The 21,302-nt window shown below is 37.7% G+C and overlaps 1 protein-coding gene across 4 annotated transcripts in view; it reads right to left on the reverse strand.

The window, feature by feature from the left end:
- Window positions 1-974: 974 nt before the first annotated feature.
- Window positions 975-21,302, reverse strand: part of LOC139695009 (uncharacterized) — a 62,406-nt gene continuing 42,078 nt past the window's right edge. For all 4 annotated transcript variants that reach the window (XM_071593589.1, XM_071593587.1, XM_071593588.1 and 1 more), the window contains 3 exons: window positions 20,891-21,164; window positions 18,768-18,984; window positions 975-1,564 (listed from right to left, as the gene is read on the reverse strand). In XM_071593589.1, the coding sequence (XP_071449690.1) occupies window positions 1,035-1,564; window positions 18,768-18,984; window positions 20,891-21,164 (1,021 nt within the window). In that variant the 3' untranslated portion in view covers window positions 975-1,034. The remainder of the gene's footprint in view (window positions 1,565-18,767; window positions 18,985-20,890; window positions 21,165-21,302) is intronic.

Genomic DNA, 21,302 nt, shown 5'->3' on the forward strand with positions numbered 1-21,302 from the left:
CCTAATTCCCTTGATGCAAAGAGAAAACATGCATTCATGAACCCATATTATGCACTCAGCACTGCATAATAAAAATGAAGATTAAGTAATAAATATACCTAATTAAGTTGGCACAGAAGTTTCCAATGGTATAGCAAATCAGCTTCACTGAATCTCACAGTTACACGTGGCCATAATTGCACAGAATCACATTACTAAAATGGTAAAGATGATTTAACTATCTTTTTCAGACAAGCCAATTTCTGATATGAATGAATTCCAAAAATATTCAAATTATATACACAGAAAATTTAACAGGAATGAGCCTATAGAAAATTAAATTGAAGATTTATCATAAGCACAGACATTGTTTCTTGAGAATCCCATAAATATATTTAAATTCTTTAATCTATCAAACTTACACAAGCTAACGCTGATTACTTTGCATTTCAGCAAGCTTTAAACATAGGTTTACACATAAAATGCAAATTTTACACAAAAATCCCTTGCTAAAAGAGAATCATTTATTGTCCTCACTTTTAAATATGAGTGTGTAAGAATTTATATAGCTATGTATTAATATTTATATATAGATGAACAAAAAGAGACACCTCACTACTAGAATTTCTTATTCCCAGTCACGTCTTCCACTAGACTAAACCCAAATCTTCCACCACCCATCCATATACTTTGATTCCCCAGACGTTCACACAAAAAGTATTTTATGTTTTGATGGGCACGGCCAGGGGGAGAATTGTTAAACTACACTTAAACCACCATTTTTTCCTCCCTAAACACACACGGTGGTGATTATTTCTAAGGGCTCCACTTAATTTTCTTTATAACTTTGGTCTGTTGGGATGTCACCACCAACCAGTGGTGGTGCAGGTACGATTCTCGTAGTCTGCACTTTCGTCCATCCCTACGCCACAACCCCCTCCACCACCACTCCACCCACTCCCAGTTGATCCACTCCCGCCCCCCCCTCCTCCCACAGCACCTCCTCGCCCTGTGCCTCCGTAGCCCACAGGCCCGGCCTCCGGGCAAAGCGCCCTTCACGCCGTATGGAGTCTTCGATAAGTCTCCAGCAGCTCATTGGCCGTTGTTACTCCCCCGCCACCACCCCCGGGTGCACCCGCTCCTGCTGCCACCACGACCCCTTGTTGTTGTTGTTGTTGCTGCTGCTGTTGCTGTTGTTGCTGCTGCTGTTGTTGTTGCTGTTGTTGTTGTTGCTGCTGCTGTTGTTGCTGCTGTTGCTGGGGGGGTTGCTGTGGAGGGGGAGGAGGGGAGAGATAGGCTGCTGCCGTGGCCGTTGGGGCAGGTGCCGTGGGATTTGCTGTCACTACTACTGTCGGTGCTGGTACGATGGGCGAACTTAGCCCGGTGCTCTGGCCCGCGACCGCTTGTGCGGCAACCGATGACTTGTTGCGCGTGTGTCGTAAACGATGTGTCGCAAGGTACTGCCGGACGGCAAATGTCTTGCCACACGTTTCACAGCGGTAAGGACGTTCACCTCCAGGGGCACTGGCACCTGCATGCCCACTCCGATGCATTAGGTAGTAATGTTTAACAACGAAGGACTTTCCTGTTGGAAAAGCATTAAATGTGTCTAGACATCTCCTGGATATAGAAATTCAACATAGTAAATATGTACCTCATTATGACCACAAAGGCTAATTAATATACCACATGTAATAATTGTAAATGGTGTAACTTTACAATTTAGTTCGTGGAAATTTCCATCTATGCAAAAAAATTTTAAAGCAATCAATCATATCATATGAAATAATTGGAGAGATAAAGTTAAAATTTGAGAAAATCTGCCACAGATTATAAGTCACGCAACTCAAGATTCAACGAAACAGTGGCAATGTGCTGATTCAAGCAATACACATTTATTTTAAAGTTTGGCATTTATTTTAAAGTCTTCAAATGATATAGTTAACCTGACATGAAAAAAGATGATTTCTTGAAATAATGGCTTTGAGGTAGGTGAGCACATAAACTGACCAATAGCAGGTACTAAATTCATCGTCTGACTTATTCATACCCGCTCACTCATGAAATTTGGTTAATTGTTTACTATGTTTAATAACCCACTAAAAAAACTCCATCATGCACTCAAAAACCATGTTAATTTTCTTCTTAAAACGACCAACGTCAAAGATATATATGATAGTAATAATAACAATCAAACCCTAGAATGATAATCATGGGAGACTAGGATTATTTTTCACTGAAAGGGTCACCCATATAACTTTTTCTCATCACACCATCCGTTATTTTAATCCTTCCTTATTTTAGCCCCATGGTACACAATTGACATTAACAAAGTGTAATCAAAAAAAGACTGGACTGATTTTATTCTGTGCAAACTGTTCAACCGATCAAAATGGGTCACAGTGCATCATCTAGCGAGACATCTGATGACTAAAATGAGAGGTGTTGCGTTTGTTTACGTCAAGTCGTTACACAGCAACAGCGGTACTTGTCTTAACCTGCTCATCACTGTGTGCTATGGCAGCAATGAAGGAGCTAGAGGAACAGTGTGAGTGTGTGTGTGAAATTTTGTTTCAAACTTGAAAAAAGTGCTACGTAGACATTTGGAATGATTCAGCAAGCCTTTGTCAATGAAGCTATGAGTCGAAGCCAGTGCTTTGAGTGGTACAGTCATTTTAAATCGGGCAGAACCTCAACAGATGAAGATTTGCGAACGGGGCAGCCTTCCACTTCAACAGACCCCAACCATGTCAAATTGGTGAACAATTTGGTGCGGGCAAATTGCTGTTTAACTGTTAGGGAAATAGCCACGGGAAGTGAACATTAGTTTTAGATCCTGTAAGGCAATTTTGACAGACATTTTGGGCATGATGCGCGTCACATCAAAATTCGTCCTGCGGGTGCTGACAGATGAACGGACAAAAATGTGTGGACATTTGTCAGGAACTCCTGGATTGAGCCACTGCCGACCCAGAATTTCTCAAAACAATCGTAATCAGTGAGGAAACCTGAATTTACAGTTATGATAATGAGACCAAGGCCCAGTCTTCTCAGTCGAAAGGTCATCAGGACCAAAGAAAGCTCTCATATCCCCGTCCAATGTGAAGGTCATACTGGTATGTTTCTTCGATTGGCAAGGGCTGATTCATTACCAATTCATCATTAGTTTTGCTAGCATTGCGAATTTCCTTGAAGCATTGCTTTTTACAAACAATGGGTAATATTCACAATAATTCTTTGAATAAACAGAAAACTTTGGCAATATTTTGCTTGCACGAGTAAATTGAGTAGTAAACATACTTCTTCACGAAATTCCTCTTAATAATATATCATCAAATGAAAAGGTAGCCTTGCTATTGAATAAACTTTAGTTGAACCAACGCACACCAAGTTTCCAAAAATTGAAACAAAGCAAATTTCACCACAACAGTCCCTTAAGCTGCCTTTCTTATGCATGCAATTTAGGGAATTGCATGGACTAATAAGATCATAACTACAGAATAGGAGCCAAAGAAATATTATTTCATCCTCAACTGACTAGACCAGTATTATAAATTGAATTTTTGAGGAGCTTACTTTGCTGCCGAGTGTTTGATTTCTCAATGAAAGATGGCAAAGGTGCATGTGCAGAACTCCAGCACTAACTCCCTATGCACCATTTTTAAATTCGCGCTTGCATGATGAATGAATTGCATTTGTATATGAAATGTACAGTATTTATGAAATATAAATAATATTTCTAGTTAACCTGAAGTGAAACTACTACCGTTCAAGAGCAAAATAACGTGTATAGTCAGGCTTACTTATATATGTTTGAAATTATGCCGCAAACACATCAATACTTTTGTTTTGATATTTTTCAGATGGTTATTAGCAATTTTATTTTAAAAGGCAACCACTTTAAGATTGACTCCACATCTTATTATTACCTCATGCGTGTATTCAATTTCGCTAATATATATTAAATTTTATTTTTACAAAATTTAATATTTAAACCTAGACTGCAGAAATAAAATGGTAGGAAATGACTTCTTGGCGATAAATCTGTGTGCAGATATTGACAGAGTTGGAGTATTAGAGGAAGAACTAATTGGACTACAAAATGACGTTGAATTGAAACCAAAGTTTAAGATAAATTATTAAGCGTTTTGGTTACAAAAGGAGGCTTCTGATCATTATCCCGTATAATGGATGGTGGTTAAAAAACTCCTTCTTGCTTTTCCGACTTCATATTTGACTTAAGGTTTGTGAATGCGGTGATTTAAGACTCCTGCAAAGAGTTATAAAACCGGACGCTGGAAAACTTGGAACAGGTCATCAAGCCCATCCATCCAATTAAAATTTTGTTTGATGGAAATATGTTATTGAAGTAGGCAATAGAATCCTTACATGACTTCTAGACCATGAAAAACTATAACCAATAGTCACTTAATTGTTTAACTAATTTTAACAAAACATGATTGGTTATTCTATTTTCATAAATTCAAAATGTTCATGTTACATAATTGCTTAAGTTAAGTAAAAAAATGGCATGTAAACTCCTAAAAAAAGCTTTATTAAAATTATTTGTTTTGATAATTTATTTTTATGTAAAAGGTATATTCTCACCCAAGTTCCTTTTATTGTGAATTTAAAGTCTTTTGCATAAATTTGATATGAAAACTATCCATACATTGGATTCTAAATAAACATATATTAGTCATTGTTATAAACTTTATTATTTCAAAGCTATCAATTAGAGGGTGTTGAGCATAGGTTTATGGATCTAAGGTGGCTCAAAAATGTTGGGGAAACACTGCCCTAAACTCTTGGAGCTATATTCAGAATTATTAAACCAACTCAACTACAGGATAGTATTGCATACAACAAAGAGTGAAGCAAACCCATTTTCATGCAAACAAAGAGCTGTTTTCAAAACATAATTTAAAGGAAGAATTACACACATGCAAAAACTGTTGCAACTTGTCATGCAACTTACCTGCTACCCAAAAATGAAACACACTGAAAATGCCAGAGTTCCAACATTTACTTTATCTAAGTTTCAAAAACCTTGCTCCTTAGAGCATCAAACATTGATTCCCAAGTATACGTTTCATAGACAGTTTATTATTAGGAATGTATGAGTGCATTAAATTCCAAGCCAAGTGTTAAACACTTTCAAGTACAATGCGTAATTGCTTATTTTTGTGCAATAATTACCAGGCTATTCTTAAAGAAAAATGCAGAATTTACGAAGAAAAAACTGAAAACAATTATTATTTATGATAACTAGCTGAAGTCATATACTTATACAACGAGGTACAAAAAAATAGCATGAAACGTAAAATTAAGAATTATTTTATCGCCATTTACATTTATTGCCATTGAGAAAAGTTGCCTGGAACAATGCAGTCAATTTTGGGAAAATTTGGCGAACCTGGACATTGAGAGATCCCGGTTCGAATCCCAGTAAAGGTGAATGATTTTTACACTCTGAAATTGCTGCATTGTAATGCACACTAAGATAGATAGATATACTTCTTTATTTTGGGCCAAGATTGTGACTATGGAGCCTCTTCTATCACCTAACACTTAGCGGGTGACAACGTTAAAAGTAACTGTCTAAGCGTCTCGTGCAGTTTCTTGGAATTTACATTATCCTTGATCAGGAAGCTATGGAGATAGCCAACTGACTTTTGTCATTTAATAGAGACGGCAATTATTGTCTCAGCCCAATGTGGAAAAGATTCCTAACTGCCAATGAGTTTCAATGGACTGCTTGATATTAAATTTTTTTTAAATACGCCCCATAATGGTCAAGGATAGTCTTACCAACATGTAATTGCAACACATTAAATGGAATCTACTGACAGCTGCTGGTGACATCCCATCACGTAAGGGAGGATGGGTGAACTACATCCAACCTACCACAACGTCGATTACTTGGAAGAGAAATTCCAGAATTAACTTCTCAAATGACCAAGTTATAAAGTGCAGTGATGTTTACTTTGCCTTCATCATGAGTAACCAGACTCAATCCTCCATTCTATAATCCTAAGACAATATTGACACCCAGGTAATGCCGAGTGTAGTACATGGCCTGATCTGGAATTTTTTTAAACAACATATATATTCATATACATGGGATGGCCTAGAAGTACCCGGCCTGACCTAGAGATGACGGTAGTTGTTTGAAAAATATCACTGTATTAGAAAGTATACGATCTATAAAGCACATGTTTCAAGTTTGAAGATGCTAGGATGTTTAGTATTTGTTTGGCATCCATCAATAGTAAATGTTTTCAGTGAATTTGTGAAAATCGAAAAATTGGTAATCGTTATATGATACAATATTTTTGCTTGAAAGGCCTCAGCCCAACCAATATAAAAGCTGAAATGCATTTACTCTGGGTGAGTCTTCTCCTTCGTTTACACCAATAAAATATTGGGTAGCAGAGTTTAAACTAGGTCGTACGAGCTGTCAAGATGAGTATCGCATTGGTCGACCAAATGAGGTGATGACTCCAGAAACGGCGAAGAAAATCCACAAAGTGATACTGGATGATTGTCGACTGAAAGCTCGCGAGCTAGCAAACATAGTAGGCATTCCAAAAAGTACGGTACATCGCATATTAACTTAGAATTTGGACATGAGAAAGCTGTGTGCAAGATGGGTGGCCCGTTTGTTCACACTCGAGCAAACCCAGTTTCATGAAGATGTTTCAATTGAGTGTTTAGCAAAGTTTCACAGCAACAAAGCAGCATTTTTTCGCCGTTTCGTAATCACCTATCAAAAATGGGTCCATTACTTCACACCCGAGACAAAAGAACAATCAAAACAATGGATTCAAAAGAGGGAGAACTGGCTTCAAAAAAGGCGAAGACCGTTTCATCTGCAGGTAAGGTCATGGCATCGATTTTTTGGAATGCACGCGGGATTATTTCATTGACTATTTAGAAAAAGGAAAAACCATCACCGGCAGGTAATATGCGAACTTATTGCAACATTTGAGTGAGAAATCAAGCAAAAGCGATCGCATTTGGCTCAGAGGAAAGTGTTGTTTCATCAAGACAATGCACCGGCTCACAAATCCATTATAGCTATGGCCAAAATTCATGATTTTAAGTTTGAATTGCTACCTAATGCACCCTATTTGCCAGATTTGGTCCCCTTGCATTATTTACTGTTTGCAAACTTGAAAAAATGGCTCGGCGGTCAAAGATTTTCCAATTGCGAAGATATGATGCCGGCAGTTGGCTATTTCAAGGAGCAAGACAATTTTATCATAAAAAGGGTATCAAACTTATTTAACATCGCTAGGAAAAGTGTACAGGGCTGAAAGAAGATTGTGTTGAAAAATAAATACATTTTTTCAAAATTTTTGTATTTTCTTTGTTGGGTCGGGTACTTCTGGGATTACCCTTGTAGTTTATAGTGCATACACCCAAGAAAGACATTCACTCGGCAAGAGAGAGAAGAATGGCAGAAGTAAAAAGGAAGATTCCTCCTAAATTAAGAGAACAATTTTTTGTATTTCCATTGAATATCCAGCCAAATCATCCTTTGAAGATTAATATAATTGGATAGATTTAACTGTTCGACGATGGCATTTCACAAATTGTATGTATACAAGATAATTTATTAGCTAAATAAACGTAAAAAAGGCTATGTTAATCATAGCATGAAAAACTAAATTTGCATTACAATGAAACAATTTCGGAGTGTAAATATTCGCCTGGACCGGGATTCGGATCTGGATCCCTAAATGTACAGCCGAGTGCTTTGGCCAGTTAATCTATCTAGGTGTCCTCTTACACTCCCAAATTTTGGGGGCTTTAAGAAATTGTTGCATTGTAATGCATATTAGCGGTTCCATCAAAAGTTAATGCAGCGGCATCTTCTGCAGTTTCTTGGAACTAAATTTGGTTTTATGAGCATAGCAACATTTTCATAATTACTGTTGATAACACCATGCGAGGTTCTTGCCCAGGGTACTCGGTGTGCATGATGGCATAGAGGTGCAAATATTGCCCGATAAAAGCGGCATGCATTTTCAAGGAGAAAATCTTGACAGTGATGTATTAAACAGAAGATGAATTAAATCCTAGAGTGAGGACTCAAAATCATGCTGTGGCCCCATCTTACGCACAACCATACAAGGAGAGCCACCACATAATAAGCCATGTCCACCTTATAAAGTGACCGAAGTATGAGTGGAATATAAAGAGGACATTCTAAGGTTTAAGTCTGATTCCATGATTTTTTCTGGATGGGCGAACAGATGCAAAATTCTACCGGCACAACTTAAAGCGAAGCAACTGGCAGATAATACAATAGGTGGCTCTTTCACTTTACAAATATTAGAATATACAAGTAAAGTACTGCATACAAAAATGTAAATTGCAAAAACTACTGGGTCTAGGGTTTCAGTCTCAATTAAGAATTTTGTGTTTATTCACGTAGTTTAGGGAACGGGATGATAAGAGCCTCTTTTAACAAAAATGCCTATTTTGCATTACCATAAATGTACATTATTAACAAGACTAAAAATGATGATACATATTCGTAATTGTCCTGGCAGTGGTTGTATTTACTTCATCGCTATATATAAATAAATGAGGTCAATCAGGAACACTGATAGTTCATTCAAGGTACATTTAGATTCTCACTTCCTCAGGGTGGCTACTTATTGCTATGAAGTCTGGAGAGGGACTGAATATTTTTAAAAGGTTAAATATATACGTAAATTAGGAATTCTGGATTAGAAAAATGTTCTTTTTAGCTGGGAATCCAGTTCTTGTTTGCTATAAGTCATCGTACTTCATGAAAGCCATGGCAAAACCCAAATCTATAGCACGACTGACTTTGGAAAAATTGAGGAAAAAATGCCATTTTTGTTCTTCAAGAAGGTGAGACAAACAGGGGGGATGGCTATTATGGATCATATTTAGTATGAGGAATTTGAAATTACAGTGATTATCCAAGGAAATGTAGGGCACTATGTTTGTGGCATACATACATTGACAAGACTTGGGATGGAAATTAGAAATTCAAAAGACTTCGTTGCCTAACAATCACTACACAAATTAAACAGGTCTGGACTCAATATCAAATCCTGAGCATGGAATCGGGATTTTTACAAAGAAAAATTATGAAGCAAAAGTTTCATGCAGAGTGAAGTAAATTATGCTTTAGATCAGACCATTACTACAACATAACAGTGCAAACATTCCTAATACAATTAATTTGACTCTTGTGAAGGCAGGAATGCCTCCACTAGCCATTACTGAGTTGTGCCTGTAATGTAAATGTGTTCATAACAAAAGTTTCTTGTTCAACAATAAACACTTCCTTAAACTCTACAGCCTAACCATGAGAGGTCCCTGATTTTCCTTCTCTTGGTAAATATTTAAGTGGAATACTAATTGTTCTCAAAATACTTTCTCATTGAACACATACTACCTTGATCAAAAAGTTCCCGGAATAACCACCGTGTGGCGCTCCCATCGTTCCGATTTGAGTTCTGTTTTTCTTGTTAAATTGGTACATCTGTTGTTGATATTCCCTTTAAATCTTAGTGTCATAACTTGACATTTGCAAAAGTTACGGTCGGTTTTCGGTATGTCCATCAGTGCTTCCTGCGATTTTTCCATTACTTCCTCTCGGCTGCTAAAACGCGTTCCCCGTAATGGTTTTTTTAACTCGATTGAACAGAAAGAAGTCACAGGGAGCCAAATCAGGTGAATTCGGTGGCTGTTGGATGGTATTTGTTGCATTTTTCGTCAAAAAATTACGAATAATGATAGCACTGTGCGACGGTGCGTTATCATGGTGCAAAATCCACGAGTTTTCTGCCCACATTTCTGGTCTCTTTCGGCGAATTGCTTCACGCAAACGTCTCATAACGCCCAAATAATACTCTTTGTTTACTGTCTGGCCTTCTGGCAAAAAATTCATGATGCACTACACCGTTGTAATCCATGAAAACCCGTCAGCATTGCCTTCTTTTTTGACTGAAAACGACGTGGTTTTTTTGGTCTCGGCTCATTTGGTGAACGCCATTCACTTGCCTGATGTCTGGATTGCGTGTCGTACTCATAAACCCACGTCTCGTCTCCAGTAATGATCCTTTTGATGAATGTGGGATCGGATTCAGCCTCGCAAATCATGTCTTTTGCGACGTCAACACGGTCTCTTTTTTGCATGAAATTGAGGTCTTTTGGAACCAACTTTGCTGCTACACGACGGAAACCCAAATCATTAACTACAATGTCTTGGGCGGATCCATAGGCAATGTTCAAGTCCTCCGCTATTTCTCTGATGGTTAATTTGCGGTTATTGACCAACATTTCTTTTACTTTATCAATTTTTTCACCGACTTTCGATGTCAATGGTCTGCCACTGCGTTCATCATCTTCGATTGACTCACGACCACTTCTGAACCGCTCGTGCCACTGGTAAACGACCGTTTTTTTTTAGAGAATCGTTGCCGAAACACTTTTCCAACATTTCCAACGTCCGTGCGCCACTAAATCCGTTTTTTACGCAAAATTTAATACAAGTTCGTTGTTGCAAATTTAAATCCATTTCTGAAATTGTAAAAAATCGCCAACACACACAGAGATAGATGTACTCTTGGCTACGTAACTTTTGCAAATGTCAAGTTATGACACTAAGATTTAAAGGGAATATCAACAACAGATGTACCAATTTAACAAAAAAAACAGAACTCAAATCGGAACGATGGGAGCGCCACACGGTGGTTATTCCGGGAACTTTTTGATCAAGGTAGTACTTCAATGGTCATACATGTATGCAGATAATGTGTTTTGTGTATGGATATTAAGAGGTAATTGCACAGTTCTTTTAGGAGTGCTAAATTCACACGATAAAAAGGTTTTTTGTTTACAAGTTAAGATACTTTAATATATCCTTATGCCAACAGGTAATCCAATAATTCCATACTTAGAGAGAAACCACGGCACACTGATCAAATGATCTACAGTAACCACATGTTGCATTCTACTCTATGACACACAGACTTAGCAGTATTCCCATAATAGATTAAAACAAGCACAGGGAAATTCAGAGAAAGAAAACAGATAGAGAGGAGCCAATAATGGTTATCCCATAAATTTAAACACTACATTTTACTGATAGAAACAAACAGAAATATAGAGGAAAGATAATCGCTTATCTGAGTTGTGTAAGTGCCTTACCATATCTGACAGCATTTATTGTGATATGAACTAAAAAGTCAACAAACGGTACCCTGTTTCAATCCTATAACACAATTTCCATGATTTTGCTGGCAGAATGTCTGTTTGAACTATCAGTTTGGGCAAAGAAGAATGTCACCACTTATGTGATTGCTGTTTAATCTCAATTGGTTGTCTGCTGTGAGCATTTGCAGGAACTATCTTGCATACACCTTCCGATATTCCCAGTCAAAATACTATATATGACACTTTGAGAAACCTGAGTTAACAAAATCTAGAGTGGTCCTCTGATCTAGACGCATGATTTTTTCAATCTTCATGACCATCTCAGCAGAAGTTGACAGTCTCCTCCTTTCTCTATCATGAAATTTCAGTGTGACCAGCTGTTAAATCCCTATATCAATTGCAATGTTTTTTACATCCATGCACAAATCTCCATACACTTCCGTCAATTTGTGACAAATGAGCAATATTATTGGTTTACTATTTTTGTGTTCAAAAATCAAATAACCATGAATATCTCACTTAGTGATAGGGGAAGTAGGAGCTCCACTACAATGGCTGCTGACCCAAGACTAAGTGTCCCAGGGGCAGAACAATGGCTTGTTTGGGAGTGAAAAAGCAATGAATACAACAGTGTGACCAAGTGACCAGCGCAGAGTTTACTTGTGACCCCGGGGCTTTGGAGACCTTGCTTTGGGGATTACCCTTGTGAATTGGAGGCTATTAAGATATGGGTGGGGGGGGGGATAATAAAAAAATAAATTAAATGGATAGAATAGAAAGCAAACAAAAATGTTATAGGTCAGGTAGGAGAGGAGAAAATGCTGGTACAAGAAATTCTAAGAAGGCAGAAAAGGAGGATGCAGGGCATATGGATTGACAATGGAATGTTCAAGATGGTGAGGGACAGGAGCATATTGAGAAATCGAGGGATAATGCAGAAAAGATTAGGCATGTAAGAAGGGATGAAGAGAGGTAGAAAGTTAGTGGAGAGAAATAATAAGTAATTGTAGTTTTAGTGCAATATTGATCAGCGGGTAACCTACCTTAACCTTAAGTTTACCTTTAATAAGTCCTGATCCTATGGAAACCACCTTTCTGGATAGGCAACTACTTCACTCACCTGATTTAGTAGAAGTACTAAAAGCATTCTTTACTACTCTGCAATAATAGCTTAAACTACGACTATTTATTACAAAATGGAAGAAGAAAAAATATTACCATGACTGCAACATTTTGAGGTATTTAAAAATATTATTTTTTCCCAAAGGCAATGAAACTACAAAAACAGGGAGTCAATTATTTATACCTCTTCCCTGAAAATGTCCTTTTTTCCAATCCATGCAATGATGACTGATGTAGTGGAAACTTCTCAAAAATGTACAGCATGTGTAATAGAAATCATATTGAATGCTCATTCAGGATCTCCCATATTTTCAGCGAATTCAAAAACATTATTAGTCATTGCTTGTTGAATTCAACTGTCTTTTTTCCAGCTGCTTAGACGTATGCACAATCATTAATTAATAAAATATTTTACATAATAATAGAAAACTGATTGGAAATATTCAGCAGGGATGCTAGTTAGGTCCAAAAAATAGTGGTTGATCTACCTGTTCCAGGGGAAACACTAAAATAATATTTGTAGAGCCTACATCCACTAAAAACAAACAATTTATTTCAGTCAGAAATATAAGCACCCATTATTTTAGGCTTCTGAACCTGAAATTAATGTACATCTCATTTCCCCTGCAGATGTACCAATATTTATCATACTTTTTTCATGGTGTCAGTAATAAATTTACTTTTTTAATACTTGTTTTACATCATTTTTATTAGTGTGCTTATATTTTTCACAGCAATACTGTGTTTAATTCATAAAACATCCAAATAAACTTGAAAATTTTTTCCCCCAACCTCAATTTTACTTTTCTATACTAGTCTCCTCCAAAATGTAAACTAGAGATTCAAAATTTCGTTTAATAATGCAAAAGACCATATTAGCTTCAAAGCAGTGCAACCCAAGTATTGCAAGAAGATGTGGATGATGAAGATCTTCACTAATGGTCTGGGAGTAGTGGAGGTTGGCGACATTGATTTGGGGGTTGGAGGGTTCGAGGTTGGCATTACTGGGTCTTCCAAAAGACCATTTGTTACTGTCTGTGAAAGTCAGCGAACAAGATCTGTTCTATTCTATTTTCCCTAAATCGTGTAACTATATTATTTGAGGAAACTGATGCTGGTGGTTAGCATAACTGAGACTAGTAGACAATGCACTTAAAAGCTGTACTGTAGTCTGAGATAAATTTCCAAATCTCAGGGACTGTTCTGAATGATAAATCTGTCAATAAGGAAAGACTAGGGAGTTATTTCAAAGATTTGTCGAATTTATGATTTTGATTTTTGGTGTTGATTAAAACATTATATGACAATATGAACAAGCATCGGATTGTAATTTAAGACTGCAAATATAGGGACAACAAAGCAAGCTGGCACTTTTTGGCATGCCCATGAGCACTTCTCAAAGGGAAGGATTTATTCTTTACGAAGGAAAATGTTTAATTGATTTTGGGAAATCTTTCCAAAACATAAAATGACTGAGGGGCTGAACAAATTCATACAACACAATTAGCAAGGCTTATTCAAAGCTTTTCAAAGTTTGATTCAAGATGGCGGCCGCTTACTTTGCAAGCCAGTGTAGCTCCTGCAATATTTCCCTTAATTCTACAGATAAAGTAATTAATTGCGATTTATGTTCACGCTTTTTTCATTCCAAATGCACTAATCTGAATGATCTCTTTTTGAAAGCCATATTTGAATGTAGAGATATTTTTTGGAAATGTTTTTCCTGTCGTGCTAATAAGCTTGCACTATCTAACATGGCGTCCGATATCGACATGCTGAAACAGGAAATGAGCATTTTAAAAGATTCTCTCGCAACGAAAAAGGCTACTAACGTATGTAAGGGTGTATCATTTGCGAAAACCGTAAAAGTCAACCCAGAGAAAGACTTTGCTTCAGATAAATCGACCTCCAATCGGACTAAATTTAGCAGTGACTTGATAGGGCAACAGGTGCCGATCTCGAAAAATGTTTGTGTTACTCCCTCAATCACTACCGTGCTACCTCATATTCCTGATGAGAAATGTGAGAAAAGTGGTGTAGAAGAACTTTCTGCAGAAGGAGACGATGGATTTGTTACTGTGAGCCACAAACGTAGGCGCCATAAATCGCCGATCATCGGAACATCTACGAAAGAATGCTCTCTTTCGGGGATCCCTCGTCTTTCCCATCTCCATGTGTGGAACTTCACCTCCGATACAACAGTTACCCAGTTGAGAAACTATGTAAAAGATGAAATCCCGGAGATTGATACCTCAACGGAACTGGTGATCGAACAACTTAAGGTAACGCGCGGAAATTATACATTGTTTCGGGTATCCATACACCAAGATTTTCGCGAAACCCTCAGTAATGCCGCCTTTTGGCCTAAAAATGTGTTCGTGGGAAATTTTTCTTTTTTGAAGCCACGCCTCCCACCAGCGCCGGAAGGATAACCCGTTATTTGAAGCTCTTGCACATAAACATTCAGTGCATACGTAATAAATTACTGGACCTCGAGGTTCTAGTAAACGAGTACCAACCCCATGTGATCTGTGTCAACGAACATTGGTTAAATGCGAGTGAACTTGACTCTCTTCATGTGCCTGGGTATGTCATCGCTAGTGCCTTTTGCCGGACTGTTCACAAAAATGGTGGTGTTTTAATCCTACTGTCTGAATGTTTTTCCCATATTCCCATTGGTTACCCATACGAATTTCTCAATGAAGAACAATCATTTGAATGCTGTGTTGCCTGCTTCAAAATGGATACTACTGTTTTTTATGTGCTGTCTATTTATCGTTCGCCGAAGAGTGACTTTTGCGTTTTCCTGACCAAACTGACGAAACTCTTGGAAATAATCCATAGGTCAATCCATGAGCCTTGCATAATAATTACAGGTGACTTTAATTGTAATTTTATGGCCGATTCTAAAGCTAAAAAGGAATTCATGGATTTACTGACGTCATTCAACATCAATGCTACCAACAGTGAACCTACTAGAGTGAGTGCTAGTTCGCAAACAGTTTTAGATAATGTACTAACTAATATCGACCTTGATCTAGTACAAACAAATACCATTAATGCCCACCTATCTGATCACTACCCACTTCTTTCTACAATTGCTGTGTCTACATCCAAAGAAAGTAAAAAATACTACAAAAGGTATTTCTCTGATCAGAATATGATCGCCTTTTGTGACTTATTAAATTCCCATGACTGGTCCGATTTGTTTTCCTTGAAGTCCTTTGACCTTAGCTTTGAATATTTCTATTCCACCTATCTACATTACTTTGAAATCTGCTTTCCCCGTGTCCTGAAGCATACAAAAAACAAAAGCTCTTCTGTTAACTACAAAAGTCAGTGGGTCTCTGATGAAATTCGTTGGCTTTCAAAGAAAATGAAAGATGCCGCAGTGTATTACAAAAGTAAATCAAATCCAGTAGATCGCCAAGAATACTCAGTACTCAAGAAAAGTTATCGCCAAACCTTACAGCATGCCAAAAAATCTTTCAACAACCTTAGACTTACCAATGCAGACAATAAATCTAGAGAGATTTGGAAAATTATTAACGAATCCAAGGGTCCACATCATGTACAAGATCTTCAACTGCAGGACTCCACTGGTAATGCTATATCAGATTACTCTAAAATGGCCTCCATCCTGAATGATTTATATCTATCCCATCAAAATCCCACAGTTTCAGTCAATTCAGCTAATTATTCTCAAATTCCTAACTCATGCTATTCATTATATATATTCCCATGTTCAGCCATGGAACTGACCAATGTAATCAATAAATTACCTAACAAATTTAGTCCTGGATTAGATGACATCCCAGGGATAGTCATAAAAAGGTCGTTTAATGCTATTAAGGATCAGCTGCTGTTCTTAATTAATGAATCCCTAAAAACTGGAATTTTCCCGAGCCCTCTTAAATCAGCAAAAATTGTGCCAATATACAAAGGGAAAGGTTGCAAAATGGCAATGAATTCTTATAGACCAATATCCCTGTTAAACCAGCTGGGGAAAATATTTGAAATAGTTTTTTATCAACGTCTTGTATCATATCTTGAGACATATAAGCTATTATCCACATCTCAACATGGATTTAGGAAAACAAGGTCCACTACAACAGCCACATATCACATGGTGAATCAAATACTTTCAGGATTGAATAATAGAACTGAAACTTTAGGATTATTTTTCGATTTCAGTAAAGCTTTTGACTTTGTCAATCATCAGTTACTCCTATATAAACTGAAATGCTATGGTATAAGAGGCACGCCTTACAAATGGATTGAATCTTATCTAAGTGAATGGCATCAGTATGTTGAGCTCTCAAGAAATGGCTCCAAATATGTTTCCCTTGGTAGAGAAGTAACACTGGGTGTTCCCCAGGGTTCTGTACTTGGTCCTATTTTATTTTTAATCTATATCAATGATCTCCCAGACAATCTTAAGCTCATTAAGGGGATAGACCCAATACTGTATGCTGATGATACAAATATCTTTGTATCAGCCTCCTCAGTAGACAGCTTGACAGAAAGAGCAGCCGAAGTAGCTCAGATTTTCAATGAATGGTGTCTTCATAACTTTCTAAAACCCAATATAAATAAGTCCAGCCTGATTTATTTTACTAATAAAAAGAAAGTTTCATCTGCAATCTCAGTAGATGTAGAAGGTGTGAGCATTCCCCAAAATTCCAGTACCCAATTCCTGGGAGTAATCCTGAAGAAAAACATGTCTTGGGAGGAACATATTTTCAAATTACGCAGCAAGTTAAGCTCCCTATGCTTCCTTATTAGAAATATAAGGTATTCTGTAAATTTAGGGGTACTTCTATCCATTTACTATGGTGAATTTCATTCTCGTGTTACTTTCAGTATCCTCTTCTGGGGTTCCTCTCCCCATGTGGGCATAATCTTCAAAATCCAAAAGAGGATTATACGTATTATGATCAATGCTCCTTGTGATGCACCATGTAAACCTCTCTTCAAAAGACTTGGTTTATTACCAGTACCTTGCATATATATATTTAATGTCATCTTACATGCAAAGGGTAATATTTCCCATTACAAGTCCAACCACAATTACCATAGTCACTACACAAGGACCTGCAATGACCTGCACCAACCATTTGTCAGGACACACAATACTGCCCATGGGCCCAAAGCAATGGGCTTAAGGTTATTCAATAAACTTCCCCATGAAATCAAATATGAAACAAAAGTACCTGTTTTCAAGAAAAAGCTGTTTAACCTTTTAAAAAATAATATGTTCTATTCTGTAAATGAATACCTTGAATTGTCGCAATGCGTCAATTCCGGCTTAAACAATTGATATGTAATTATACTAGTGTACTGGTAGTAGTAGTAGTTTTGAGGGGAGGCGACCGACAGCTAAGGTCATTTGCGCCATAGGGGAAGGACAGGAAAGGATGAAGGGTGGAGAGAAACCCGGCGTCGGCATTAGCCTACTCTTTACGAAAGGCGCCAAGGGGTCCGCGGCTTAACGTCCCATCCGACGGACGGCGTACTCACTCAAAGTGCCCTCCACAAAGCACCTCAAGTAGGGATCGAGATACCTCTGAAAAATATTCAACACCGCCGGGATTTGAACCCGCGCCCTCAGGGTGGGAAGCCAGTACGTTAGCCCCCGCACCATCTCGATCCCCCCCTGTGTACTGGTATGTGTGTATATATATATATATATATATATATATATATATATATATATATATATATATATATATATTGTATCTCTTATATATATATATTGTATCTCTTCTATTGTGAAATTGTGAAAATTATATTTGACGTGTCCTATATTTGTGCATGTATGAATATGCAACAAATCTCCGGACAAATAAATGTATTATTATTATTATTTTCAAGATTTTTCAAAATTAGTAGGTTTTATGACCATTAACACCCGCGGTCACCCAAAAGTACTTCAATAACTTGCACCACACTTAACATAAAAAGCAAACACCACAGAAATTAAGACTAAAAAAACAGCTCAAAATTGTATTGGTGGAATTATATCAGCTAAAAGATGCTTTTTAAAATTGCCTCACCATTTCCATTTGCATATTGATAGCTGCAGCTCTCTCGTTTTTACCTATTCCAAACTATGATTCACTCATATTTTAACTAATAGATTCATATTCGATGAAGAGCTTGTAGCTAACAGAAGTTATACCACTGAACTTGAGAAGGTAAGAGGTTTCATTCCTTTTCTCGAGTTGCCATTCTGCAGCTGGTGATTCAAATTCACTGATAAATTCTTTTTTAAGCTCTGCTTGGACTTCCATCCCTGATATGTGATATGTTTCATTTGCCGATACAAATATGTCCCATCAACGTTCAGACTATGATAATATTTTACCAACCATGCATCCAGAAAAAAGCAAAAAAAATTCATGCATTGGGGGAGAGAGGACATAAGGTGAGAATAAGCCCCTTGGCAATTGTGGGCTTACCACATGTCTCACACACATAGGGCCCTGCTATCCCATGAGTCTTCCGATGTTTCAGCAAGTTGTCCCTCCTTGAGAACGCCTTCCCGCATAGCTCACACGCATGAACCTTCTCTCCAGTATGTGACACCGAATGCCTCACCAGGTGCTCTTTTCGGGAGAATGACTTGCCACATGCTGAACACCCATAAGGCCGCTCACCAGTGTGGAGTTTCCGATGCTGCATGGGGATAAATAAAAGACACAAACACATGAGTAAAGCATTCCTCACAAGGGTCGTGAGGCCATTCGTGATAGGACAACAAAATTAGGTGATAAATACAGGGTGTCCCTCAAATATAAGTAGAATGATTTTTCCCCAACAGACGGATGGCTGGAGTGGGGCAATTAGTGGCGGGATGATTTGGGAAAGCAATGCAACCTGCATCAGCTGTCAGTGGGCCACTAGAAGTGTGTGGATCACAGCTAGTCTGGAACCCTGTTTAAGTGCCACATCATGAATTCATGGCCTCCATTCCACGGAGCAATGATATGCGATAAAATTTTGTATTTAACTCGCAAAATCAGATTCAGAGATATGTGTACTTATAAAGAATGTCCCAGGGAATGGCTTTCCACTGGCACAAGATGTTCCATAAGGGTAGAGAGGAGGTTGACGACAAGAAACTCCCTCGACGTCCATCAACGAAACAGGGTGACGAAAACATGCAGAGAGTGAGAGATATGCTCAATCTTGATTGATGTCAGCATCAGAATGTTAGCAGAGGAGTGAAATATTCTAAAAACCACAGGGCATTGCATTCTTACACAAGATTTAGGCATGAGAAAGGTGCATGCCAAGATGGTCCCCAAGGTGCTGTCCGAAGATCAAAAGGCTGCTTGTGTTATCTCTTGGCTCTAGCCCCAGCCGCCCCTAATGTGGCACCACCAGATTTCTTTTTGTTCCCAAGATGAGGAAGAAACTTGAAAGGCAACCATTTTTGGATTCTGGATAACATCAAAGAGGCTGTAGTGAGGTGCCTGAAGTAGGTTCCAGTAGATGCTATCCAGAAAGCGTAGAGTGATTGGCTGAGGTGCTGGCATTGGTATGTTGATGTAAAAGGGTGCTATTTTGAAGAACTTCAGTAATTTGTACTTTGATCTACAATACTTTTTTCACGAGGCTATTCTACTCATTTTTGGGACAGGCCCTGTATCTTCAGAGTGGGAATTATGCAAAAATGTTTAGGTTACTCACATATTGCTGCTTATCAACATTCTGTGCATTATAAAAATAATAATTTTTTGAGTGAAGGATTAATGCCACTAGAATATTGAATTAGTGACTTCAATGGTAATAGTAATTCACTTAATTCAAACGGATTTCAATGGTATGATTTTCTCCAAAAGGTTTCAATGGTAAAAATTAATGAATTTACACATGGAATTCAGTTTCCAATAGGAATGAACTCCATGTACATGACAGCTGATTTTACATAATTTTACTATAGTTTTCACAGATCTCGATATATATTACTGCATCAAAACACAACACTCAACACAAAATGTATGTTTACTAACACTGCTCCATGGAGATAACACACTAATTCTTGATATTTTTTCCCAGTTTCATTCATAACAGCATATTTTTATTGTATTATGTACACTGGGTCATTACATTAGTTTTTGATAATAAAATGATAAGGTCTAAGTTCATCCCATCATTAAAATGATCAACAAACAAGTCAAATGCCTGAAGGTAATTTGAATTTCACTAAACACTGGGCTTTAAATTTTTTTTGGTGGGAGTGAATTTTAATCATGTAAAATAGTTGTAGCAGTAAATAAGGTCTGGTAACATAGCTGTTGACAGTTCTTATTCACACATTATACCATTTTAAAACTGCTTTAAAAGTTTTGAAAGAAATAAAAGCAATAAGAATCCAGCAGAAGCCGGACAACTGCAAGATGCACATGCAAATATAGGAATATGGTATTCAGCAGACATTTCTGAATGAATAGTTTTAGCATACACGTTGGTATTACGTATATTTTACTCAGATTTATTGCATCTGACCGTGCAAAAAGAGGGGATTGCACAATCAAGCTGATCACTTCAACCCATTTAATTAAATAAGACCACATACCTGCAAGAGGTGCTCTTTCCGTTTGAAGTGTTTCCCGCATACATCACAGTTGTAGTTCCCTCCGCCTTTGCCTTCCGCACCTGGTCCTGTTGCTCCCTGGCATGTTGGTATATGTGCCTGAAGCTCCTCGGGAGTTCCATGAGTCTTCCCACAGCGGTCACAGCGATTTGCCCCTCCCCCTTCCTCCCCTTCTTCCGTTCCATCCGACATACTTGGACCTCCTCCACAAACACTCTTCATACGTAAAAATTCACCTATTTGGGCAATTGACGATCTGCGGGAAACAAATAAAATTCCATATTATCAAACTTATCAGTTATGAGCCAAGGTTAACAAAATCAAAGCATGATTAACCTTGGTATTGCCGTCTAATTTGTGATACGATATTAAGAGAGTTCCCAACTGGGAAAGG

Source organism: Hetaerina americana, unplaced genomic scaffold (assembly GCF_022747635.1).
Source record: "Hetaerina americana unplaced genomic scaffold, ioHetAmer1.1.p SCAF_6, whole genome shotgun sequence".
NCBI lineage: Eukaryota > Metazoa > Arthropoda > Insecta > Odonata > Calopterygidae > Hetaerina > Hetaerina americana.